The sequence below is a fragment of the Anomaloglossus baeobatrachus genome, chromosome 5 (genome assembly GCF_048569485.1).
Source record: "Anomaloglossus baeobatrachus isolate aAnoBae1 chromosome 5, aAnoBae1.hap1, whole genome shotgun sequence".
In the NCBI taxonomy this organism is placed as follows: domain Eukaryota; kingdom Metazoa; phylum Chordata; class Amphibia; order Anura; family Aromobatidae; genus Anomaloglossus; species Anomaloglossus baeobatrachus.
In genome coordinates this window covers 32,318,022-32,345,748 of record NC_134357.1, presented here as the reverse complement: position 1 = coordinate 32,345,748, position 27,727 = coordinate 32,318,022, and the positions used below count along the sequence as shown (strand labels likewise).

The window sequence follows — 27,727 nt, the reverse complement described above, 5'->3', positions numbered from 1 at the left end:
CTTCCTGCAGTACGGCACTGTGCGCTAGGTCTCTTCCTGCAGTACGGCACTGTAGGCTAGGTCTGTTCCTGCAGTACGGCACTGTAGGCTAGGTCTCTTCCTGCAGTACGGCACTGTAGGCTAGGTCTCTTCCTGCAGTACGGCACTGTAGGCTAGGTCTCTTCCTGCAGTACGGCACTGTAGGCTAGGTCTCTTCCTGCAGTACGGCACTGTGCGCTAGGTCTCTTCCTGCAGTACGGCACTGTGCGCTAGGTCTGTTCCTGCAGTACGGCACTGTCCGCTAGGTCTCTTTCTGCAGTACAGTACTGTGCGCTAGGTCTGTTCCTGCAGTACGGCACTGTAGGCTAGGTCTCTTCCTGCAGTACAGCACTGTGCGCTAGGTCTCTTCCTGCAGTACGGCACTGTGCGCTAGGTCTCTTTCTGCAGTACAGCACTGTGCGCTAGGTCTCTTCCTGCAGTACAGCACTGTGCACTAGGTCTCTTCCTGCAGTACGGCACTGTGCGCTAGGTCTCTTCCTGCAGTACGGCACTGTGCGCTACGTCTCCTCCTGCAGTACGGCACTGTAGGCTAGGTCTCTTCCTGCAGTACGGCACTGTAGGCTAGGTCTGTTCCTGCAGTACGGCACTGTGCACTAGGTCTCTTCCTGCAGTACGGCACTGTGCGCTAGGTCTCTTCCTGCAGTACAGCACTGTGCGCTAGGTCTCTTCCTGCAGTACGGCACTGTGCGCTAGGTCTCTTCCGCAGTGCGGCACTGTGCACTAGGTCTCCTCCTGGAGTACGTCACTGTGCGCTAGGTCTCTTCCTGCAGTACAGCACTGTGCGCTAGGTTTCTTCCTGCAGTACAGCACTGTGCGCTAGGTCTGTTTTTGCAGTACGGCACTGTGCACTAGGTCTCTTCCTGCAGTACGGCACTGTGTGCTAGGTCTCTTCCTGCAGTACGGCACTGTGCGCTAGGTCTCTTCCTGCAGTACGGCACTGTGCGCTAGGTCTGTTCCTGCAGTACGGCACTGTGCCCTAGGTCTCTTCCTGCAGTACCTCACTGTGTGCTAGGTCTCTTCCTGCAGTACCTCACTGTGTGCTAGGGCTCTTCCTGCAGTACCTCACTGTGTGCTAGGGCTCTTCCTGCAATACCTCACTGTGTGCTAGGGCTCTTCCTGCAATACTTCACTGTGCACTAGGTCTCTTCCTGGAGTACGGCACTGTGCGCTAGGTCTCTTTCTGCTGTATGGCAGTGTGCACTAGGGCTCTTCCTGCAGTGCCTCACTGTGTGCTAGGGCTCTTCCTACAGTACCATAATATTATGTCCCGGTGCATGGAGGGTTTTACAATGTTACGATCCCTTAGCCCATCACTCGAGAATCGACCCCCACCACCACTTCAATGCATTAAAATACTTATCGAGCTATTGATAAACTGCATCCTCCTCATCCTCCTCATCCTCCCCCCGCACATGAAATATTTTTTTTCTGTAAATCGCACAGGATGATTATCTAAACAGTTTTAGAATTCCTCGTAGACCCCCAATTAACCCTCTGCGTACATTACGCTGCCATCTGTTGTGTGCTTATTTCCCCCCCCCCCACACACACTCAAAAAAAAGAAGAGCTGACGAGCGCTAATAAAGAACTGTCACTATCTTTACATATTTACATTCTAAATTGTATTCCTCTTCCTTCCTCGTGGAGGGCGGCAGAACCTCTGATAATTACCGTCATTTGCTTTTAACTTCATATACATCTAAACTGACAGCATCTCAGTCCGGGCATCTAAAAACAAGGAAATCCACTTTTTTTTTTTTTTTTTCTCTTTTATTTCATGGATTTGCTGCTTTTCACCAATCCCTAGAAGATAATTAGTTTCCGAAAATAAATCTTAAGTCAAGGAGAAAGAAGAGGAGAAACGGGGGAGAATTGGGTTATTTGAAAATTACATTGAATCAAGAGGCAGAAATGACCAGACCTGCTTCTAAGAGCCTAAAATTACCAGATGTAAAAAAAAAAAAAGAAAAAAAATACTAAATGGCCTCTCGTTCTGTTGCCGTGGTAACCAAGCATCTTTACAATAGGCCTATATTTTCCTTTGGGGTTTGCAAAGCCATTCAGTCAAACCATTTACTCTTCACAGCTTTTAACCTGCGCACAAAGATCTCCGAGCTGCTTTTCTTTCTTTTTTTTTTTTTCTTTTTTCTTTCTTTTTTTTTTCTGCTTTTATTTTGGGGAATTTGCAGAAAGTCGAATCCATTTCAAATTAAAGCCTCAGCATTTTTGAGCAATGTGTGAAAGCCTCCATTATTAATAAGGGGCAAATGTTAAAGTGGGGGGAAAAAAAAAAAACGGAAGGGTATGGAGCGAAACAATGCCGCAGATGCTATTTTCAAGAGCTGCATTTTAAGGTATGACAATAGGCGTATCGCTGCATCCTCCAGCATTACTTACTGGTTAAGACATGCCTTCAGAATAAGTGAAGACGAGCGCACTCCTGATGAGGGTCGTGTTAACTTGTTCTGTCCCAAAAAGTGGAATTTCTTTATATTAGATAATGGTATTGTGCCTTTGTCATGGGCATCCTCCCAGTGAAGTTTAGGAGGGGCACCGGAGCACGCGGGAGGAGACTCTGAAGCACCTTTTTAGGTACTTTGGCAATTTTTTTTGACAGCTAAACCATACCCCTACTGCCCAGTTTTATATGAGTACACACACAAAAAGAGTGCTCCTAGGAAAGTCCCTAAGTGTGCCATCACAGTTTACAGTGGTAGCTGGACATGTAGTCGATGGGAGGTATGTATCACAGAGGTGGTTATCCTCTGTGATGTAAGCTCTAGTACTGTTAGTACTAAGAGAGTTTATGGGGCTGGAGCACCTGGAGAAGATGGGTGGGTCTGGCTGCTAACATTCCCCCAGCCATGGGTGTGGTACATTTGTTAAAATTGAGACTGTTTGTCTCACACATGGTCTGTGTGTGGAGGTTGCTACACCTCCAAAGAGAAACTCTGTTTGAGAGGGAAGTTAAGCAGACTTCTTATTTTTCTGTTTTGCATCTTTTAGCCGGAAAGGCTTTCTTTATGTTTTTCCCCCTGGGGCAGTTTATGATATCTGCAAATAAACCAGCCAGACTGTTTAAATAGAAACCGTTCCTGTCGTTACCTCAATCAGCAGCTCAGTGAGTAGCATCGTCACACTTCCCAGAGTTCGAAGGGCACATCAGGGCTGGGTTTTACGAGCAGCTGGAGAGATGGTCAGGTCTGGCTACTCACATACCCCTACCCATGGGTGTGGTACATTTGTTAATATTGAGACTGTTTGTCTCACACATGGTCTGTGTGTGGAGGTTGCTACACCTCCAGAGACAAACTCTGTGTGAAAGGGTTTTTTTTCTTATCCTGAGCAGTGAAACAGACTTTTTTTTTTCTGATTTGTACCTTTATGCCCAAAGTGTTTGCTTTATGTTTTTTCCTCTGGAGCTGCAAATAAACCAGGCGGACTGTTTAAATAGAAACTGCTCCTGTCATTAGCTCAATCAGCAGCTGAGTAGTATCATCATACTTACCAGAGGAGTATGATGTCCCATACAGAGTAGGACAGCCCCACAGTGTCCCCCCTCATGATATCCCCTTAATTCTACCTAATACAATGATGGTCCTCACATAGTATGATTCTTCCAATGCCCTCAACACACAATGGTGCTGCCCCCACACAGTAAAATGCCCAGCAGAAACATTGATGCCCCCATATAGACTATGACACCCCCACAATTTCCCACCTCGTGATGCTTCCGCAATACTACCTAGCACAGTGAGGCCCCACAATGCCATCTTACACAGTGATGCCCCTCACACAGGGCCACCACTAGGAATTTCAGGGCCCCATACTGGCAAAATTTTTGGGCACTCTCGAGACTCCACCCAGGCTCCACCCCAGTTCCGCCTCCACCCCTCCCCCAAACCTTCCACACACTCACCACCATACTTGGAAAACGTGTGTGTGTATACATTATGTATATATATATATATATATATATATATATATATATATACATACAGTCAGGGCCAGAAATATTTGGACAGTGACACAAGTTTTGTTATTTTAGCTGTTTCCAAAAACATGTTCAGAAATACAATTACATATATAATATGGGCTGAAAGTGCACACTCCCAGCTGCAATATGAGAGTTTTCACATCCAAATCGGAGAAAGGGTTTAGGAATCATAGCTCTGTAATGCATAGCCTCCTCTTTTTCAAGGGACCAAAAGTAATTGGACAAGGGACTCTAAGGGCTGCAATTAACTCTGAAGGCGTCTCCCTCATTAACCTGTAATCAATGAAGTAGTTAAAAGGTCTGGGGTTGATTACAGGTGTGTGGTTTTGCATTTGGAAGCTGTTGCTGTGACCAGACAACATGCGGTCTAAGGAACTCTCAATTGAGGTGAAGCAGAACATCCTGAGGCTGAAAAAAAAGAAAAAATCCATCAGAGAGATAGCAGACATGCTTGGAGTAGCAAAATCAACAGTCGGGTACATTCTGAGAAAAAAGGAATTGACTGGTGAGCTTGGGAACTCAAAAAGGCCTGGGCGTCCACGGATGACAACAGTGGTGGATGATCGCCGCATACTTTCTTTGGTGAAGAAGAACCCGTTCACAACATCAACTGAAGTCCAGAACACTCTCAGTGAAGTAGGTGTATCTGTCTCTAAGTCAACAGTAAAGAGAAGACTCCATGAAAGTAAATACAAAGGGTCCACATCTAGATGCAAACCATTCATCAATTCCAAAAATAGACAGGCCAGAGTTAAATTTGCTGAAAAACACCTCATGAAGCCAGCTCAGTTCTGGAAAAGTATTCTATGGACAGATGAGACAAAGATCAACCTGTACCAGAATGATGGGAAGAAAAAAGTTTGGAGAAGAAAGGGAACGGCACATGATCCAAGGCACACCACATCCTCTGTAAAACATGGTGGAGGCAACGTGATGGCATGGGCATGCATGGCTTTCAATGGCACTGGGTCACTTGTGTTTATTGATGACATAACAGCAGACAAGAGTAGCCGGATGAATTCTGAAGTGTACCGGGATATACTTTCAGCCCAGATTCAGCCAAATGCTGCAAAGTTGATCGGACGGCGCTTCATAGTACAGATGGACAATGACCCCAAGCATACAGCCAAAGCTACCCAGGAGTTCATGAGTGCAAAAAAGTGGAACATTCTGCAATGGCCAAGTCAATCGCCAGGTCTTAACCCAATTGAGCATGCATTTCACTTGCTCAAATCCAGACTTAAGACGGATAGACCCACAAACAAGCAAGACCTGAAGGCTGCGGCTGTAAAGGCCTGGCAAAGCATTAAGAAGGAGGAAACCCAGCGTTTGGTGATGTCCATGGGTTCCAGACTTAAGGCAGTGATTGCCTCCAAAGGATTCGCAACAAAATATTGAAAATAAAAATATTTTGTTTGGGTTTGGTTTATTTGTCCAATTACTTTTGACCTCCTAAAATGTGGAGTGTTTGTAAAGAAATGTGACAATTCCTACAATTTCTATCAGATATTTTTGTTCAAACCTTCAAATTAAATGTTACAATCTGCACTTGAATTCTGTTGTAGAGGTTTCATTTCAAATCCAATGTGGTGGCATGCAGAGCCCAACTCGCGAAAATTGTGTCACTGTCCAAATATTTCTGGACCTAACTGTATATATATATGTATATATATATATATATATATATATATATATACACAGTATATACATATACACACAGTCATGGCCAAAAGTGTTAGCTTCTTAGAAGTTGTTCCAGAAGATGAAGAATTTCCCTCAGAACATTATTAATACACCCCCTACATCGACAACTCTCCATATTACACCCTTTACACCGCCCCTCTCCATAATATATCTCCCACACTGCCCCTATGTATAACATCCCCCCATACACACTGCCCCTCTGTATAATATACCCACAAACAATTCCCCTGTGTATAATAACCCACACACACACACACTGCTCCTCTGTATAATATCCCAAACACACACTGCTTCTCTGTATAATATCTCCCCACCCACACTGCTCCACTGTATCACTGTATAATATCCCCCAACACACACTGCTCCTTTGTATAACATCCCCGCACACACTGCCGCTCTGTATAATATCCCCCCCACACACACTGCTCCTCTGTATAATATCCCTCAACCACACTGCTCCTCTGTATCATATTCCCACACACACACACACACACACACACACACACACACACACACACACACTGCTCCTCTGTATAATATCTCTCCCACACACTGCTCCTCTGTATAATATCCCCCCACACACTGCTCCTCTGTATAATATCCCACACCATACTGCTCCTCTGTATAGTATCCCACACAGACACACTGCTCCTCTATATAATATCCCCACACACATACACACTGCCCCTCTGTATATCCCCACACACACTGCCCCGCTTTATAATATCTCCTCCACACACTGCCCCACTCTGTATAATAAACCCTCAAGTACGCTGCCACTTTGTATATTATCCCACACACAAACTACCCCACTTTATATTATATATATATATATATATATATATATATATATATATATATATATATAATTTATTTATATATGTACAATGATGACAGGGGTTCCCTTACCTGTCCCCCATGCTGGTACCAACCTGACTTCAAACTGGACTGGCAGCACCTTTACAAATGTGAACAGGTGCGTATCTGTACGTGATGTGGAATATATGAGAAAGAAAGGAACAGTCGCACACTGTGAAAAACCACAATAAATTCTACCTAATAAATATTTGTGGAGGTATTTAGAATATTAAACTGGCCATTGTAATACTAGCCCAGCGCCCCTTCAGCACACAGCGGCCCGCAGAACCTATATTATAGCAGACACAGCGGCCAGCAGAACCTATATTATAGCAGACACAGCGGCCAGCAGAACCTATATTATAGCAGACAGAGCGGCCAGCACAACCTATATTATAGCAGACAGAGCGGCCAGCACAACCTATATTATAGCAGACACAGCGGCCAGCACAACCTATATTATAGCAGACACAGCGGCCAGCAGAACCTATATTATAGCAGACACAGTGGCCAGCAGAACCTATATTATAGCAGACACAGTGGCCAGCAGAACCTATATTATAGCAGACACAGCGGCCAGCACAACCTATATTATAGCAGACATAGCGGCCAGCACAACCTATATTATAGCAGACACAGCGGCCAGCACAACGTATATTATAGCAGACACAGCGGCCAGCACAACCTATATTATAGCAGACACAGCGGCCAGCACAACGTATATTATAGCAGACACAGCGGCCAGCACAACGTATATTATAGCAGACACAGCGGCCAGCACAACCTATATTATAGCAGACACAGCGGCCAGCACAACCTATATTATATCAGACACAGCGGCCAGCACAACCTATATTATAGCAGACACAGCGGCCAGCACAACCTATATTATAGCAGACACAGGGGCCAGCACAACCTATATTATAGCAGACACAGCGGCCAGCACAACCTATATTATAGCAGACACAGCGGCCAGCACAACCTATATTATAGCAGACACAGCGGCCAGCACAACCTATATTATAGCAGACACAGTGGCCAGCACAACCTACAGTTAGGTCCAGAAATATTTGGACAGTGACACAAGTTTTGTTATTTTAGCTGTTTACAAAAACATGTTCAGAAATACAATTATATATATAATATGGGCTGAAAGTGCACACTCCCAGCTGCAATATGAGAGTTTTCACATCCAAATCGGAGAAAGGGTTTAGGAATCATAGCTCTGTAATGCATAGCCTCCTCTTTTTAAAGGGACCAAAAGTAATTGGACAAGGGACTCTAAGGGCTGCAATTAACTCTGAAGGCGTCTCCCTCGTTAACCTGTAATCAATGAAGTAGTTAAAAGGTCTGGGGTTGATTACAGGTGTGTGGTTTTGCATTTGGAAGCTGTTGCTGTGACCAGACAATATGCGGTCTAAGGAACTCTCAATTGAGGTGAAGCAGAACATCCTGAGGCTGAAAAAAAAGAAAAAATCCATCAGAGAGATAGCAGACATGCTTGGAGTAGCAAAATCAACAGTCGGGTACATTCTGAGAAAAAAGGAATTGACTGGTGAGCTTGGGAACTCAAAAAGGCCTGGGCGTCCACGGATGACAACAGTGGTGGATGATCGCCGCATACTTTCTTTGGTGAAGAAGAACCCGTTCACAACATCAACTGAAGTCCAGAACACTCTCAGTGAAGTAGGTGTATCTGTCTCTAAGTCAACAGTAAAGAGAAGACTCCATGAAAGTAAATACAAAGGGTTCACATCTAGATGCAAACCATTCATCAATTCCAAAAATAGACAGGCCAGAATTACATTTGCTGAAAAACACCTCATGAAGCCAGCTCAGTTCTGGAAAAGTATTCTATGGACAGATGAGACAAAGATCAACCTGTACCAGAATGATGGGAAGAAAAAGTTTGGAGAAGAAAGGGAATGGCACATGATCCAAGGCACACCACATCCTCTGTAAAACATGGTGGAGGCAACGTGATGGCATGGGCATGCATGGCTTTCAATGGCACTGAGTCACTTGTGTTTATTGATGACATAACAGCAGACAAGAGTAGCCGGATGAATTCTGAAGTGTACCGGGATATACTTTCAGCCCAGATTCAGCCAAATGCCACAAAGTTGATCGGACGGCGCTTCATAGTACAGATGGACAATGACCCCAAGCATACAGCCAAAGCTACCCAGGAGTTCATGAGTGCAAAAAAGTGGAACATTCTGCAATGGCCAAGTCAATCACCAGATCTTAACCCAATTGAGCATGCATTTCACTTGCTCAAATCCAGACTTAAGACGGAAAGACCCACAAACAAGCAAGACCTGAAGGCTGCGGCTGTAAAGGCCTGACAAAGCATTAAGAAGGAGGAAACCCAGCGTTTGGTGATGTCCATGGGTTCCAGACTTAAGGCAGTGATTGCCTCCAAAGGATTCGCAACAAAATATTGAAAATAAAAATATTTTGTTTGGGTTTGGTTTATTTGTCCAATTACTTTTGACCTCCTAAAATGTGGAGTGTTTGTAAAGAAATGTGTACAATTCCTACAATTTCTATCAGATATTTTTGTTCAAACCTTCAAATTAAACGTTACAATCTGCACTTGAATTCTGTTGTAGAGGTTTCATTTCAAATCCAATGTGGTGGCATGCAGAGCCCAACTCGCCAAAATTGTGTCACTGTCCAAAGATTTCTGGACCTAACTGTATATTACCTATGGCTCATGCCCCATAATAACATCTCATCCTCTGCATTTCACAAGCTCAGGTCTGTAGCTTCAGTTTCCAGCACAACATATTTATCAGACTTTTTCTTGGAGAACACACATGGTTGTATATATTATGAAGTCAGCAGTCAGTGCACTCTGCATATTAAGTGCAAACAAGCAGCAAATCATCAAGACCAAATTACAAGGCAATTGACATTTGGGCACTGATGAGAGATCCTTATCAAGATTGAGCAGGGTTTCTACGCCTGTGATGGCGTCCTCCTAGACCATGCGCTGTTATTTGCATCGGCGATGTATAACTACATTTATTACATTTAGCCGCACGGTTCATCCTCAGGATGATTTACATGGATGTTCTCTACACTTACCGTCATCAGACGTCCTAATATGAAGCCTATTTTCCCAGTCTTCATTCTGCGCTCACCCGTCATGTGTCCTATCAAGAGGCGTATAGTTTTGGTATTCCTATATACAGTATATACAATATATACAGTATATACTGTAACTTGAAGGAAGTGTGCCGCAATGCAAAATCACCAACAGGTCATTACTACACTGCCATATACTACCTACATAATACTGTCATTCAGTGCCCAAATTATCCAGAAATATTAACTCCACACACTATTGAAATGAGTATTTAAATAATACTACTATCTAGTGCACACATAATACTGCAATATTACTCACATAATAATGTAATTGAAAGTCCAAATAATATCTTTACACAATGCCCGAATAATATCTCCAAGCAGTATTGTAATAATACTACCATGTACTGCCTATATAATACTGTCATATATTACCCAGTGCACAAATAAAATGCCTCTATATAGTATATAAATAATACTACTACTATCTAGTGCCCACATAATATCATATAATGCCAAATTTATGCCTCCATATAGTATATAAATAAAACTACCATCTAGTGCCCACATAATCCTGTTATTTATTACCCAATACAATGCTATCATACTGCCCACATAACATTGCTATATACCACCCAGTGCTCAAATTATACCATACAATGCCTAAATAATGGCTTCATATTTATATATTTAATCTATTTTATATAAATAATACTACCATCCAGTAGCAAGATAATACTGCCATATATTACCCACATACAGTGCCTTGCGAAAGTATTCGGCCCCTTTGAATTTTTCAACCTTTTCCCACATTTTAGGCTTCAAACATAAAGATAACAATGTTAATGTTCTGGTGAAGAATCAACAACAAGTGGGACACGATTGTGAAGTTGAATGAAATTTTTTGCTTATTTTAAATTTTTGTAAAAATTAAAAAACTGGGCGTGCAATATTATTCATCCCCTTTACTTTCAGTGCAGCAAACTCACTCCAGAAGCTCATTGAGGATCTCTGAATGATCCAATGTTGTCCTAAATGACTGATGATGATAAATATAATCCCCTGTGTGTAATCAAGTCTCCGTATAAATGCACCTGCTCTGTGAGAGTCTCAGTGTTCTGTGTATAGCACAGAGAGCATCATGAAGACCAAGGAACACATCAGGCAGGTCCATGATACTGTTGTGGAGATGTTTAAAGCCGGATTTGGTTACAAAAAGATTTCCACATCTTTAAACATCCCAAGAAGAACTGTGCAAGCGATCATATTGAAATGGAAGGAGTATCTTACCCCTGCAAATCTACCAAGACCCGGCCGTCCATCCAAACTTTCATCTCAAACAAGGAAAAGACTGATCAGAGATGCAGCCAAGAGGCCCATGATCACTCTGGATGAGCTGCAGAGATCTACAGCTGAGGTGGGAGAGTCTGTCCATAGGACAACAATCAGTCGTACACTGCACAAATCTGGCCTTTATGGGAGAGTGACAAGAAGAAAGCCATTTCTCAAATATATCCATAAAAAGGGTCATTTAACGTTTGCCACAAGCCACCTGGAGACACCAAACATGTGGAAGAAGGTGCTCTGGTCAGATGAAACCCAAATCAAACTATTTGGGCACAATGCCAAACTATATGTTTGGTGTAAAAGCAACACTGCTCATCACTCTGAATACACCATCCCCACTGTCAAACATGGTGGTGGCAGCATCATGGTTTGGGCCTGCTTTTCTTCAGCAGGGACAGGGAAGACGGTTAAAATTGATGGGAAGATGGATGGAGCCAAATACAGGACCATTCTTGAAGAAAACCTGTTGGAGTCTGCAAAAGACCTGAGACTGGGATGGAGATTTGTCTTCCAACAAGGCAATGATCCCAAACATAAAGCAAAATCTACAATGGAATGGGTCACAAATAACGTATCCAGGTGTTAGAATGGCCAAGTCACAGTCCAGACCTGAACCCAATTGAGAATCTGTGGAAAGAGCTGAAAACTGCTGTTCACAAACGCTCTCCATCCAACCTCACTCAGCTCCAGCTGTTTACAAAGGAAGAATGGGCGAGAATTTCAGTCTCTCCATGTGCAAAACTGATAGACACATACCCCAAGAGACTGCAGCTGTAATCGCAGCAAAAGGGGGCGCTACAAAGTATTAACTTAAAGGGGATGAATAATATTGCACGCCCCAATTTTCAGTTATTTATTTTTTTAAAAAAGGATAAAATAAGCAATAAATTTACTTCATCTTCACAATTGTGTCCCACTTGTTGTTGTTGATTCTTCACCAGAACATTAACATTTTTATCTTTATGTTTGAAGCCTGGAATGTGGGAAAAAGTTGAAAAATTCAAGGGGGCCGAATACTTTCGCAAGGCACTGTATGATGCCTTCATATAATATATAAATAATACTACCATCTAGTGCCAACATAATACCATATAATGCTTATAAAATGCCTTCATATAGTATATAAATAATACTACCATCTAGTGCCCACGTAATACCATATAATGCTTATATAATGCCTCCATATAGTATATAAATAATACTACCATCTAGTGCCCATGTAATACCATATAATGCTTACATAATGCCTCCATATAGTATATAAATAATACTACCATCTAGTGCCCATGTAATATCATATAATGCTTATATGATGCCTCCAAATAGTATATAAATAATACTACCATCTAGTGCCCATGTAATATCATATAATGCTTATATAATGGCTCCATATAGTATATAAATAATACTACCATCTAGTGCCCATGTAATATCATATAATGCTTATATGATGCCTTCAAATAGTATATAAAAAATTCTATCATCTCGTGCCCAAATAATACCATACAATACTTATATAATGCCTCTATATAGTATATAAATACTACCATCTAGTGCCCATTTAATACCATATAATGCTTATATAATGCCTCCATATAGTATATAAATAATACTAGTATCTATTTCCCATGTAATATCATATAATGCTTATATAATGCCTCCATATAGTATATAAATAATACTACCATCTAGTGCCCATGTAATATCATATAATGCTTATATAATGCCTCCATATAGTATATAAATAATACTATTATCTATTGCCCATGTAATATAATGCTTATATAATGCCTCCAAATAGTATATAAATAATACTATGATCTCGTGCCCAAATAATACCATACAATACTTATATAATGCCTCTATATAGTATATAAATACTACCATCTAGTGACCATGTAATATCATATAATACTTATATAATGCCTCCATATAGTATAAACATAGTACTACCATCTAGTGCCCACATAATGTGGTATATTACCCTACACAATACTATCATTCAATCCCCAAAAAATACCATCGCCTAAACATTACCTCCATATAACACTGGCATATACTACCCAGTGCTCAAATAACACCCTGATACAATGCCTAAATAATGCCACCATATAGTATCCAAATTATACTACAACATAGTGCCCACATAAAGCTGCCAGATAGTGCCCACACAATACGATCATACAATGCCTGGATAGTGTTAGCTGTTGGGTTGAGCAGTCTCCTTCTCTGGTGGCGCCTTGTCTTGGAAATACTGCTGCTCCTATGCCACTGAGCCTGGCATTGGGTATCGCTCTGACACCCAGGGGCGCCCTTAGGAGGTCGGAGCCTTTTGTTACCCAGCGCCGGTGATTTAGCGCTCTGGAGCCTGCACATAACTGGACTATGGATTTTGCAATAAGGCACTGTGTTTGTTTCCGGCTCTCGTGCTCACACATCTCAGGACGGGATTTATATTTAATGTTGCGCAGTGTACATACGACATTTATCTGTCACTTTTACTGCAAAAGCTAAAAACGAGCGGAGCCTGAAGGTAATATGTATGCTAACTACATATATAGGAGATCACGGGGAGATTTTCATGTCAGGCTGTGACAGATGAAGGGGCTGCAGTGCCTGGAAAGCTTGAAGTGCCCCTTATCAGCGAACTATGGGACATGACAAACCGCGGCACTTCTACTTGTGTTCTGTGACTTATGGCCGTACCCTGTCACCCTCAGATGCGCCTGTGCCGAAGGTTTTGATGGCCCAACGTGTGCGATAAACCGTGATGAATGCAAGTACAGTGACTGCGAGAACGGCGGCACCTGCGTGGACGGCATAAACACGTACACATGTCAGTGCCCACCGCAGTACACAGGTAAATTCAGATTTATTATTATTTAGTTCCACAATTTTCCTTCCAATTAACTTATTTTGCTTCCTTCTCTTACATACATTATTCTGCAGTGTAATTTCACTGCCGAATTCATGCTCCTTTAGAAGCTGCTTTCAACTGCTGCTGAACAAAGATCAGTCAAAAAGTCTGTGCAAGAATTGTCTAAGAATTATTTAGTTCCACAATTTTCTTTCCAATTTTTATACTTTATTAACTTATTTTGCTTCCTTCTCTTACATACATTATTTTGCAGTGTCATTTCACTGCCCAGTTCATGCTCTTTTAGAAGCTGCTTTCAACTGCTGCTGAACAAAGATCAGTCAAAAAGTCTGTGTAAGAATTGTCTAAGAGTTGGGATGGGGAGCAAAAAGGCTCAGACAGGGAAAATCCCATACACAGGCTGAATCTAGTGTACAGGTTTTGTGAAGCAGCAGTTGAAAGCAGCTTCTAAAGGAGCATGAATTGGGCAATGAAAAAAAAAACATAGAGAAGGAGACAGTAATGACTTTTTCCTGTCTGAGAATTGAGATGGAGAGCAAAAAGGCTCAGACAGGGGAAAATCCATTAAATTCTTACACCTCACCCACTAGAGAGAGAGAAAATGCATTTATCTCCTCTTTATCTGTAATATTCTTATGTGTCTGTTTTATTTTTACGTTCTCCTCCATTCTTTGCAAACTTATGAATGTATGTTTTTTACTATATTAACTTATACTTTCTTCTCTCACATACATTATTTTGCAGTGTCATTTCACTTCCCAGTTCATGCTCCTTTAGAAGCTGCTTTCAACTGCTGCTGAACAAAGATCAGTCAAAAAGTCTGTGTGAGAGACTTTTCCATATCTGAGAATTGGGGTGGGGAGCAAAAAAGCTCAGACAGGGAAAATCCATTTAAATCTTACACCTCATCCACTAGAGAGAGAGAAAATGCATTTATCTCCTCTTTAAATGGAATATTCTTACGTGCCTGTTCTGCATCAACTTTTATTCGACTTTTGCAAAATTATGGTTTTATACTTAGCCTATTGTGTTTCCTTCTCTTACATAAATTATTTTGCAGTGTCATTTCAATGCCAAGTTCATACTCTTTTAGAAGCTGCTTTCAACTGCTGCTGAACATTAATCAGTCAAAAGGTCTGTGTAAGAATTGTCTAAGAGTTGGGATGGAGAGCAAAAAGGCTCAGACAGGGAAAATCCCATACACGGGCTGAATCTAGTGTGCAGGTTTTGTGAAGCAGCAGTTGAAAGCAGCTTCTAAAGGAGCATGAATTGGGCAATGAAAAAAAAAACATAGAGAAGGAGACAGTAATGACTTTTCCCTGTCTGAGAATTGAGATGGAGAGCAAAAAGGCTCAGACAGGGAAAATCCATTAAATTCTTACACCTCACTTACTAGAGAGAGAGAGAAAATGCATTTATCTCCTCTTTATCTGGAATATTCTTACGTGCCTGTTCTGCATCGACTTTTATTTTTACGTTATCCTCCAGCCTTTGCAACGTTATGAATTTATGTTTCATACTTTATTAACTTATTTTGCTTCCTTCTCTCACATACATTATTTTGCAGTGTCATTTGACTGCTCAGTTCATGCTCTTTTAGAAGCTGCTTTCAACTGCTCCTGAACAAAAATTAGTCAAAAAGTCTGTGTAAGAATTGTCCAAGAATTGGGATGGGAAGCAAAAAGGCTCAGACGGAAAATCCCATGCACAGGGTGGATCTAGTGTACAGGTATTGTGAAGCAGCAGTTGAAAGCAACTTCTAAAGAAGCATGAATTGGGCAATGAAAGAGCCCAAAAACATAGAGAAGGACACAGTAATGACTTTTCCCTGTCTGAGAATTGGGATGGAGAACAAAGAGGCTCAGACAGGGAAAATACCATACACTGACTGAATCTAGTGTACAGGTATTGTGAAGCAATAGTTGAAAGCAGCTTGTGGAGAAGCATGAATTTGACAATGAAAGAGCCCAAAAACATAGAGAATGAGGTAGTAATATAGTAATACCCACTAGAGAGAAGGAAAATGCATTTATCTTCTCTATGTGGAATGGTCAATTTTTTTTATGTTACCCTCCAGCCTTTGCAAAGTTATGTTTCTTTGTTTTATACTTTATTAAATTATTTTGCTTCCTTTTCTTGCATACATTATTCTTCAGTGTTGTTTCACTGCCCAGTTCATGCTCCTTATTTTGCTTCCTTTTCTTGCATACATTATTCTTCAGTGTTGTTTCACTGCCCAGTTCATGCTCCTTTAGCAGCTGCTTTCAACTGCTGCTTAACAAAGATCAGTCAAAAAGTCTGTGAAACAGACTTTTCCCTGTCTGAGAATTGAGATGAGGAGCAAAGAGGCTCAGATGGGGAAAAAGTCCATTCACTGACTGAATCTAGTGTACAGGTTTTGTGAAACAGCAGTTGAAAGTAGTGTCTAAAGAAGCATGAATTGGCAATGAAAGCGCCCCAAAAAATAGAGAATGAGGCAGTAATTACTTTTCCCTGTCTGAGAATAGTGATGGGGAGCAAAGAGGCTCAGACAGAGAAAATACCATACACAGACTGAATCTAGAGTAAAGGTATTGTGAAGCAGCAGTTGAAAGCAGCTCCTAAAAGAGCATGAATTGGGAAATTAAAGAGCCCAAAAACATAGAGAAGGAGGCAGTAATGACTTTTCCCTGTCTGAGAATTGAGATGAAGAGCAAAGAGGCTCAGGCTGGGAAAATCCCATACACAGACTGAATCTAGTGTCCAGGTATTGTGAAGCAGTTGAAAGCAGCTTCTAAAGGAGCATGAATTGGGCAATGAAAGAGCCCAAAAGCACAGAGGATGCAGTAATATAGTAATGAAGAATATTATAAAAGTACATGATTTTATAATGATGGGAGGATAAAGAAATATAAAACAGAAGTTACAAAAGAAGGAATGTGTGCACTGCAAGTAATTTTTTACATTGCTGTGCATATGTTCAAAATTTGTGTTGTTTTGTTTTTTTAGTGCTTTTTCAGTCAGGTTCCTGGGCAAAATTCACCTAAAAAAGAGGCCAAGTTTACACACCATAACTCTGCAACAAGAACCTTTCTCCTCTTCTAACCCGGTTTTCCTTCTTGCTGTGTAGGTGAATACTGCGAACAGTTGTTGGATTTTTGCTCTGCAGAACTCAACCCCTGTCATCCTGAATCCAAATGCATCACAACTGCTGAGGGACCAAAGTAAGTGAACCCCCCCCCCCTTCTAGGTCACATAAATGATATCATGTATATAACCAAGGGTCAGATGGAAAAAGTAGTTCAGAGAACAAAGACAACAAAGCGTCATAAGAAAGTAACAAATATTCGGTATCTTACTGCCGTGCAGGGGCGGACATATGATTGGTGCAACCAGGGGTCCAAGAGGTCAGCTGCCCAGTTTTACCTCCAAAGCAGGAGAGCTCTTCACCTGCAAAGGGCCCATATATTGTCCCTGCACAGGGGCCCTCATTGGTATATGTCCGCCAATGCCGCCGCGGGTATGATTCTCGAGGATGCCAGCAAACCATGTATTACTTTTTTCCCTGCAGCGCCCAGTAGTGGACAAATATAGTAGTACATAGGGTCTCTGCTCTGCCTTATAGAGGGCGGTCCTGAGCGGACAGCCCCTTGTAATCCAAAAATGGGCACAAAAATACTTTAAAGCCCATCAGGGAAGCCCCCATTTGGTGTAAGTTTCAGAAATATTATATGGCGCCATTTTGCATTGATACCCCCCCACCCATCAGTTTATAAGTAAACCCTGCCTGTTTCCTCTTCTAGATGTGAATGTGCACTGGGCTACATAGGGGAGAACTGCAGCCTGAATTATGATGACTGCACAGACCATCGCTGCCAGAACAATGCCCAGTGCGTGGACGAGGTGAACGGGTACTCGTGCCAGTGCACAGGGGGCTTCAGGTAAGAATACACCCACTCTCCACTTACTTCTTTACTTCACTCCTTCGCCCTAGTAATGTAACGCATCCTGCACAATAAGGGCAATGTCCGCAAACCAGGACTGCCACTCCTCCAGGAGCTATAATGGAGGCCATTATCTCCATAAAAAAAAATAATAACTTAAAGGGGGATCTGTCAGGACGCTTTTACTACCCAGACTAGTGGCCTGGCTGTATAGGTCCTAGTACAACCAGAAAAATGATACCTGTTGTGAATACTTTTTCCAGTTTGGGGCTCCCTCTTGTGGTCAGCGCTGACGGTGCAGTTGACTTGTGGAATGAAAGCCACACACCTGTACAGGACTGGCAATCAGGCCTTTCAGATTGGGACTAAATAAAAAGTAGTTTTCTCCTGTTACTTGCCAGTGCTCAGTGGTCTCTTCTGTGTTAAGGACATTCTGAATACAGCCCTGCTCTCTACCAGAACTCCTCTCAGATAAGTGGTCTTGTTCCTCTGCTGTTTTTTTTCCACTTGTTGCTTTTTCTGCTTTGATACTAATGCTTGATTCCTATTTTGTCTGTGTGGAGTTCTTGGTGGAATGGGATCATTCCCTGCTGGGAGTGTCTGTATACTTAGCTCCATGATTCTGCAATGTGTTTTGTCATGCTTGGTATTAATTCAGTCCCTCAACTATATTAGTGTTTTTGGATCCCAGTAACATTTGAGTGCTGATTTAGTGGGGGAGAGGCCGTGTGGCCTCAGGGGTTTTCCATATCGGGCGTGCTGGTATTTTTTAGGTTTTTTACGGCTGCAGACAGTGCTCCTTCCTATTTTTTCTTATAAAGATAGTTTGGGCCTCACCTTTGCTGAATCTGTCTTTTCTAGCTTTGTATTGTATTTTCCTATATCACCATAGCCTTTACATGTGGGGGGCTATCTATCTATCTTTGAGGACTGCTCCGAGGCAGATTCGTTTTCTTATATCTCTATCTGTAAGAATATTTAGTTCTCCGGCTGTGTCGAAGCGTCCAGGTCATTGTAGGCTCATCCTACGGCTACTTCTAGTTGTGTGTCAGGATTAGGTCTGCAGTCCGTTAAGATTCCAGCCACTCTGTTACCTTTTTGGGTTTCCACATTTTTTGATCCTCCTCAGTCCCTAAATCATAACAGGTACCTTTCTTGTAGTAATCGGATGTACCAACGCTGAGAAATCGAGGTTTGAATCCAAGTGCAATCTAACTTTTAAGTGCATCGGGGGCGTGTCAGTGCACTTGATGTTACACGGACACGCCCCAATGCACTTGCAGGATAATACACGTATGGCTTCAAAGCTCAGTTTCTCAGCACTGGTACATCCGATTACTACAAGTCAGGTATCGTTTTTATTGTTGTACTTGGACCTATACAATGGCACTACTTGTTTCTGGAGTAAAATCATTCAACTTTTTTTGCTAGAATTTTCTTTTCATAGAGAATACAGATTACAAATTCCCTTTGCCCGCGACTCTTTGCTGTAGTAACTCTGTAGTAGCTGTATAGACACATATGTTGGAATTTACCAGTCCATGGCACTTGTATTACTTAACTATTCTTGGCCAAAATCCCATAGAGTGAAATCCTCTTAATAAAGCTTAAAGAGCCGGACAGAAGTGGAAAGTTGAAATCTCATTGTTGATGTCACAGCGATGTCCTCTGTAGAGATAAAATGTCAGATATCATCAGGAAACGAATGATTAGCTGAAAATGAAAGGAGGCTATGAAAGCTCTGAGCTAATAGTACATATACACGTGTGGATATACATAGTATATAGTGGCGCGTATCAGATTTTGCACTTTAGCGTGCATCACCACATTATGCGCAGTCCAGTTGTAATTACGGCACTTTATTACATGGGTCGCAGTCTTAAGAAAACGAGATACGGCCGGGATGTGGCAGAAAATCGCACCCATGCAACTCTATGCAGCTTTCAGATTGACTGGTTCCCTTATTGAGAATTGCTGTGTAGTTTTGCATGTCCATGTGGTTTTCTGCAACATTGTATCTGCCCGATGGGCACTGCTAGAGTTCATACTCTAAAGGCTACTTTACACGCTGCGATATCGGTCCCGATATCGCTAGCGTGGGAACCCGCCCCCATCTGTTGTGCAACACGGGCAAATCGCTGCCCGTGCCGCACAACATTGCGCAGACCCGTCACACATACTTACCTGCCCGGCGACGTCGCTGTGACCGGAGAACCGCCTCCTTTCTAAGGGGGGCGGTCCGTGCGGCGTCACAGCGACGTCACTGAGCGGCCGCCCAATAGAAGCGGAGGGGCGGAGATGAGTGGCCGGAACATCCCGCCCACCTCCTTCCTTCCTCATAGCGGCCGGGAGGCAGGTAAGGAGAGGTTCCTCGTTCCTGCGGTGTCACACATAGCGATGTGTGCTGCCGCAGGAGCGACGAACTACATCGTTACTGCTGCAGTAACGATAATCGAGAATGGACCCCCATGTCACCGATGAGCGATTTTGCACGTTTTTACAACGATGCAAAATCGCTCATCGGTGTCACATGCAGCAACATCGCTAATACGGCCGGATGTGCGTCACCAATTCCGTGACCCCAACGACTCCGCATTAGCGATGTCGCAGTGTGTAAAGCCCCCTTTAGGCTACTTTCACACTTGCGTTCAGCGGTCCGTCACTATGGAGAATAGCGCAGTCCGTTAACGCACTGCGCTATTCTCCATAGACTTGTATGGACGACGCACTGTAACACAAGTGTCAGCGTTGCATCCGCTGGATGACGCAGCGTCGTTATTTTGACGCTGAGTCAGGCGGATGCAACGCTGCATGTAACGTTTTTTTTGAGCAGCGGAAACCTTTAGTTTTCACTGCGCATGCTCTCTTTTTTTTTTTTTTTTAATCACAAACTTTATTTTATTTCTCGGTGGCCGAACGTTCAGCTGAGCGCTCGGCCGTTGGCATGTCAGGGCACTCAGCTGAGCGCTCGGCCGCCGGCATGTCAGGGCACTCAGCTGAGCGCTCGGCCGCCGGCATGTCAGGGCACTCAGCTGAGCGCTCGGCCGCCGGCATGTCAGGGCACTCAGCTGAGCGCTCGGCCGCCGGCATGTCAGGGCACTCAGCTGAGCGCTCGGCCGCCGGCATGTCAGGGCACTCAGCTGAGCTCTCGGCCACCGGCATGTCAGGGCACTCAGCTGAGCGCTCGGCCGCCGGCATGTCAGGGCACTCAGCTGAGCGCTCGGCCGCCGGCATGTCAGGGCACTCAGCTGAGCGCTCGGCCGCCGGCATGTCAGGGCACTCAGCTGAGCACTCGGCCACCGGCATGTCAGGGCACTCAGCTGATCGCCCGGCCGCCGGCATGTTATAGCGCTCAGCTGAGCGCTCGGCCGCCGGCATGTGAGAGCGCTCGGCCGCCGGCTATTAAGAGCGATCAGCTGATCGTTCACAATAGTCGGCTGCCGGTACTGTAAAGAAGAAAAAAAAAATAAATAAATAAATAACGCTTTCCGTTATTTTGTACGATCCGTAGCATTGCGTTGTGCCACTATATGCAATGCATCCGTTGCATCCGTCACACAACACAATGCTACGGATCCCGTCCAACGCAAGTGTGAAACTAGCCTAAGGCCTCCTTTACACGTCCGTGTCTCTGGGACGTATGACGTCCGTTCCCACATGTACCGGAGACACGAACACACATAGACCCATTAAAATCAATGGGTTTGCTCACCTCACACGTACGTGTTTTGACATGGACCATGTGTCAGTGTTGAGCACATGCATATCCATGTTCTCCATACGGCAACATGTTCATTTTTGGCCGGCAGCACGGGTATCACATAGACTGCATACTGATGTGATCCGTGTGACACACACCGGAGGATATCTCACTGAAATATAATGGATTTTTATCCTTGCCTGTCTCTGGGGCTGCTCTTGCTTCCGGGTCCCGCTCATTATGTCTCATGAATATTCACTGCACCGACTGCGGACCCGGAAACAAGTGTGATAGCAGCGCCGGAGACAGGTAAGTATACAAATTCATGCTCTCTGTGTGCTATCTGGATGTCTCACACACACATGGACGGACATAAGGACCTGCACCACAAACCGTCACGCACATGTTCAGCGCCCCAGGGGGTAGGGGGTTAACCTTCTCTTTGCCGGACCTTTTCGGATCGGGTCAGGCGCTGTCACGGGTGGCCTTGCCCGGTTCCGTTGCCCCGAGGTGTGCAGTAAACGGTGGGGAAAGCGGGGTAATTGTAGAAAGTTTGTCATGACGCCACCTGTGGCATGCGGCCAAAGAGTAGCCGCTGCTGCAGGATTCCTCGCCGGGGCAGGTGTTACGTCAGCTGGGATGGTATCGCTCCCCACAGGTGGAGAGGGTCCCGGGTGGATGTGGTTGAGATGGCGGTCTCTTGGGAGCACCGGAGCCCGGGGCGACGGTGTTGCTAATCAGAGTCTGAGTTGGCAACTGTGGTTCCAGGTGCTTTTACTCACAGGTTTAAAGCTGCACCCAGGGGCTGGTCTCTGCCGTCGTGGGATCCGGTCAATCCCAGGAAAGAAAAGGGGTCACCACCGGTGTCTGAAGAGAGAGAGAAGGAGAATGTCCCTGGTCTAGGATGTTCCCCTCCGCTGTTATGTACCCGGCCGAGCTCCCGCTGCAGGCCCCGGGCCTAATAAAAGTCCAAGAATTTCTACAGTGTCTTGTCAGAACTATGGTCCTGACGGATCTCCCTGATGAGAGTTTGTTGTGCCTATATCTACCCCAAGTGGACCCCGGCCCCCCAGATGGCTGGCTTCAGTGACCGGGGGAGTCCCATGTCTCGTGATGGCCACCCCCCTGTCTACCCTGAGCCATCCCCCCCTGTGAGAAGGCTCCTGAGCTGTATGTAGTGTATGAATGTGCAGCACCGGTGATTAACCCCCTCCTTATCTGAGAAGGATACCGCACCTTAACTGAGGCGCAGTACCCTGTGGCGACCACAGCCTCAGGGGCGCCACACATGCATATCATGCACGAATGAGTGAAGGGGGCCTAAGGTTGAGTGCACAAAGTGCGTTTTTTTTCTTGTGTTTAGATCCATTTTTTAACTGCAGTTTTGTCACAAAACTCCAAGCAAATCCTGATGCAAAGTCTATGAGAATCCTGAACTCTTGTGCACATGTTGAGTTTTTTTCCTTGCAGATTTGGTGCAGAAAATAATCTGCAGCCTGTCATTTTTTTCAGCGTTTTTGCCTGTTTTTCACCATTGAAAGCAATGAAAAAAAGTATACAAAAAAATGCATCAAAAATGGGGTTTTTTTGCGTTTTTCCTGCGAAAAGATGCAGAAATGGTGCAGAAATCTCAACGTGTGCACATTGCCCTAAAGAGTATCAGCTTTGCTCCATCTGCTGGTCAGCGCTGTGTCGCGTCGTCCGCCGCTCATCCTGGGCTTCATTTGAGGAAATGATATAGATTTAAATAGAAAGTTTGATCCTTCTTGTCGGTTGTTTCTCTTTTTGTTTCACTCTGACATTATGATTTCTACATTGTAGCAACATGGTGTCGAAATGTGTCAGCTGTAAAGTAAAGGTGAAATCTCATGATCTGTCGTCGGGAGCACCCTGCTACCCAGCCTCCTGGCTTTCTGCCTGTTAGCGGTCCGTGCAATCCTGGATGATTGACAGTTTCCCCCTGCAGCATTGTTGCACTGCCGGCCTGGACCGTGCACATTCCAGCTCTGCAGCATTGTAAGAGCACAGGAGCGTCCTGAATCCAGCGTTACGGACAACTTGAGAGCAGCGCTTACAAGCTTTATAGCAAAGAGCTTACAAGTGCTGCACTGTTTCCCTAGGAACCTGGTTACCACTGATAGACTGCAGAGGTGGACGGTAACCTGGGCAACAAACCAATAATAATAATAATAATAATTTTATTCATTTATATAGAGCTATTAATTCCACAGCGCTTTACACACATTGGCAATACTGTCCCCATTGGGGCTTACAATCTAGAGTCCCTATCTGTATGTCTTTGGAGTGTGGGAGGAAACCGGAGAACCCGGAGGAAACCCGCGCAAACACGGGGAGAACATACAAACTCCTTGCAGATGGTGTCCTTGGTGGGATTTGAACCCAGGACCCCAGCGCTGCAGGACTCCAGTGCTAACCACTGAGCCACCATACAGTGCTAACCACTGAGCCACCACAAGACTGAAGTGCTAACCACTGAGCCACCACAAGACTGCAGTGCTAACCACTGAGCCACCACAAGACTGAAGTGCTAACCACTGAGCCACCACAAGACTGCAGTGCTAACCACTGAGCCACCACAAGACTGCAGTGCTAACCACTGAGCTACCACAAGACTGCAGTGCTAACCACTGAGCTACCACAAGACTGCAGTGCTAACCACTGAGCTACCACAAGAGTGCAGTGCTAACCACTGAGCTACCACAAGACTGCAGTGCTAACCACTGAGCCACTGTGCCGCCCCCATAATAATAATAATAATAATAATAATAATAATAAAATCCTAGCGTTTTTGAGAATGGACAAGATTCTTAATAAGAGGTAAATTGCAAAGTTGCTCATTTTTACAAGCAACTCGCAATTTTACCTACTTACAAAGATATTGAAACCCCTTTAAGGCTACGTACGCACACAGCGTTTTTTGGCAAAAAAACGCATAAAAACGCAAAAAAAACCCGCACTGGTAAAAACGCATGAGTTTTACCGCATTTCGGTGCGTTTTTGGCTGCGTTTTGCTGCTTTTTTACAATCCATTACATGGGTGAAAAATGTAGTAAAACGCAGGAAAGAATTGACATGACCATTTTTTCTTTTTAGCTCAAAAACGCAGCCAAAAAATAAAGTTGTGTGCGGACAACAAAAATGTAAAGTCATAGACTTTGCTGGGGATGCAGAGTCATGCAGTTTTGAGCCCAAAAACGCACCCGAAAAAACACGCAAAAATGCTCAGTGCGCACATAGCCTGAGGAATTGTTGCTCGTAGCCCCCTCTATAACCATCATAAACAATGAATTGATACGAGAATGCCACCAATGAAAACACATGCCTGCTTCCAAAAAATATGGCGTTCTTTACATGCCATGGGTCTGCGGTCTGGACCCCTGTATGCTGCTCTGTGTGCACGCTGTATACTACATTTCTAAAACTCTCCCCCTCCCCCATTTCTCGTCTCTCAGCGGGCAGCTCTGTGAAATGCCATCACAATCATCCACCCTGACGAACCCCTGCAAATTAGCCGACTGCCAGAACGGAGCCAAGTGCATGGACCTGGGGAGCAGCGCGGTGTGCCAGTGCCTTCCCGGCTTCGGAGGGAACAGATGCGAAAAACTCTTGAGTGTGAATTTTGTGGATAGAGACACCTACCTGCAATTCACAGACCTGCAGAACTGGCCCCGGGCGAATATCACTCTTCAGGTAGGTGTAAATAAGACATCAATCGTATCAAACACAGCGGCGCCGAGTGTCAGCAGAATGAAATGCCACCCATCTGCTGCGCGCTGCTGAGGCTGGAGCTTTACAGTTTGCAAACATCACGCAAAAAAAAGTGAAAAAATGTAAATGTTACATGTAACGGAGTAAAGTGATACGAGAAGAGCGAAGGCAATGTAATAAAGACCGAAGAACCTGGGGCTACGGTGACATTCCCATAACCTGAGACTAGGGTGACATTCCCATAACCTGGGACTACGGTGACATTCCCACAATCTGGGGCTACGGTGACATTCCCACAACCTGGGACTACGGTGACATTCCCATAACCTGGGGCTACGGTGACATTCCCATAACCTGGGACTATGGTGACATTCCCATAACCTGGGACTACGGTGACATTCCCATAACCTGGGACTAGGGTGACATTCCCATAACCTGGGACTACGGTGACATTCCCATAACCTGGGACGACGGTGACATTCCCATAACCTGGGACGACGGTGACATTCCCATAACCTGGGACTACGGTGACATTCCCATAACCTGGGACTACGGTGACATTCCCATAACCTGGGACTACGGTGACATTCCCATAACATGGGACTACGGTGACATTCCCATAATCTGGGACTATGGAGACATTCCCATAACCTGGGACTATGGTGACATTCCCATAACCTGGGACTAGGGTGACATTCCCATAACCTGGGACTAGGGTGACATTCCCATAACCTGGGACTATGGTGACATTCCCATAACCTGGGACTATGGTGACATTCCCATAACCTGGGACTATGGTGACATTCCCATAACCTGGGACTATGGTGACATTCCCATAACCTGGGACTATGGTGACATTCCCATAACCTGGGACTATGGTGACATTCCCATAACCTGGGACTATGGTGACATTCCCATAACCTGGGACTATGGTGACATTCCCATAACCTGGGACTATGGTGACATTCCCATAACCTGGGACTAGGGTGACATTCCCATAACCTGGGACTAGGGTGACATTCCCATAACCTGGGACTAGGGTGACATTCCCATAACCTGGGACTATGGTGACATTCCCATAACCTGGGACTATGGTGACATTCCCATAACCTGGGACTATGGTGACATTCCCATAACCTGGGGCTACGGTGACATTCCCATAACCTGGGACTATGGTGACATTCCCATAACCTGGGGCTACGGTGACATTCCCATAACCTGGGACTATGGTGACATTCCCATAACCTGGGGCTACGGTGACATTCCCATAACCTGGGACTAGGGTGACATTCCCATAACCTGGGACTATGGTGACATTCCCATAACCTGGGACTACGGTGACATTCCCATAACCTGGGTCTATGGTGACATTCCCATAACCTGGGACTATGGTGACATTCCCATAATCTGGGACTACGGTGACATTCCCATAATCTGGGACTACGGTGACATTCCCATAATCTGGGACTACGGTGACATTCCCATAACCTGGGACTACGGTGACATTCCCATAACCTGGGACTACGGTGACATTCCCATAACCTGGGACTACGGTGACATTCCCATAATCTGGGACTACGGTGACATTCCCATAACCTGGGACTATGGTGACATTCCCATAATCTGGGACTATGGTGACATTCCGATAACCTGGGACTATGGTGACATTCCCATAACCTGGGACTATGGTGACATTCCCAAAACCTGGGACTATGGTGACATTCCCATAACCTGGGACTATGGTGACATTCCCATAACCTGGGACTACGGTGACATTCCCATAACCTGGGACTAGGGTGACATTCCCATAATCTGGGACTACGGTGACATTCCCATAACCTTTGAATACGGTGACATTCCCATAACCTGGGAATACGGTGACATTCCCATAACCTGGGACTAGGGTGACATTCCCATAATCTGGGACTATGGTGACATTCCCATAACCTGGGACTACGGTGACATTCCCATAACCTGGGACTACGGTGACATTCCCATAACCTGGGACTAGGGTGACATTCCCATACTCTGGGACTACGGTGACATTCCCATAACCTGGGACTATGGTGACATTCCCGTAATCTGGGACTACGGTGACATTCCCATAATCTGGGACTATGGTGACATTCCCATAATCTGGGACTATGGTGACATTCCCATAATCTGGGACTACGGTGACATTCCCATAACCTGGGACTATGGTGACCTTCCCATAATCTGGGACTATGGTGACATTCCCATAATCTGGGACTAGGGTGACATTCCCATAATCTGAGCCTTCAGATTCCGGAATATCAGCTGTTCTGGATTATCAGATTTCCTAACTGATTCAGTTTGTTGGTTTTGGTCTTGGTTGCAGTTCAGAGATTGAAGGAATTTATAGAATATTGCACTTTACAGACTGCGAATATGTTTGTATTATTGATAATATTTTATGGTAAAGATTCTGCGGACTG

At 44.3% G+C, this 27,727-nt stretch overlaps 1 protein-coding gene across 1 annotated transcript in view; it reads left to right on the top strand.

Annotated features, from left to right (window-relative positions):
• The window catches only part of SLIT1 (slit guidance ligand 1), a 463,725-nt gene that overhangs the window by 424,120 nt on the left and 11,878 nt on the right, over window positions 1-27,727 (top strand). The window contains exons 29-32 of the mRNA XM_075348376.1: window positions 13,762-13,901; window positions 17,029-17,122; window positions 17,702-17,839; window positions 25,016-25,253. Of these exons, the coding sequence (XP_075204491.1) occupies window positions 13,762-13,901; window positions 17,029-17,122; window positions 17,702-17,839; window positions 25,016-25,253 (610 nt within the window). The remainder of the gene's footprint in view (window positions 1-13,761; window positions 13,902-17,028; window positions 17,123-17,701; window positions 17,840-25,015; window positions 25,254-27,727) is intronic.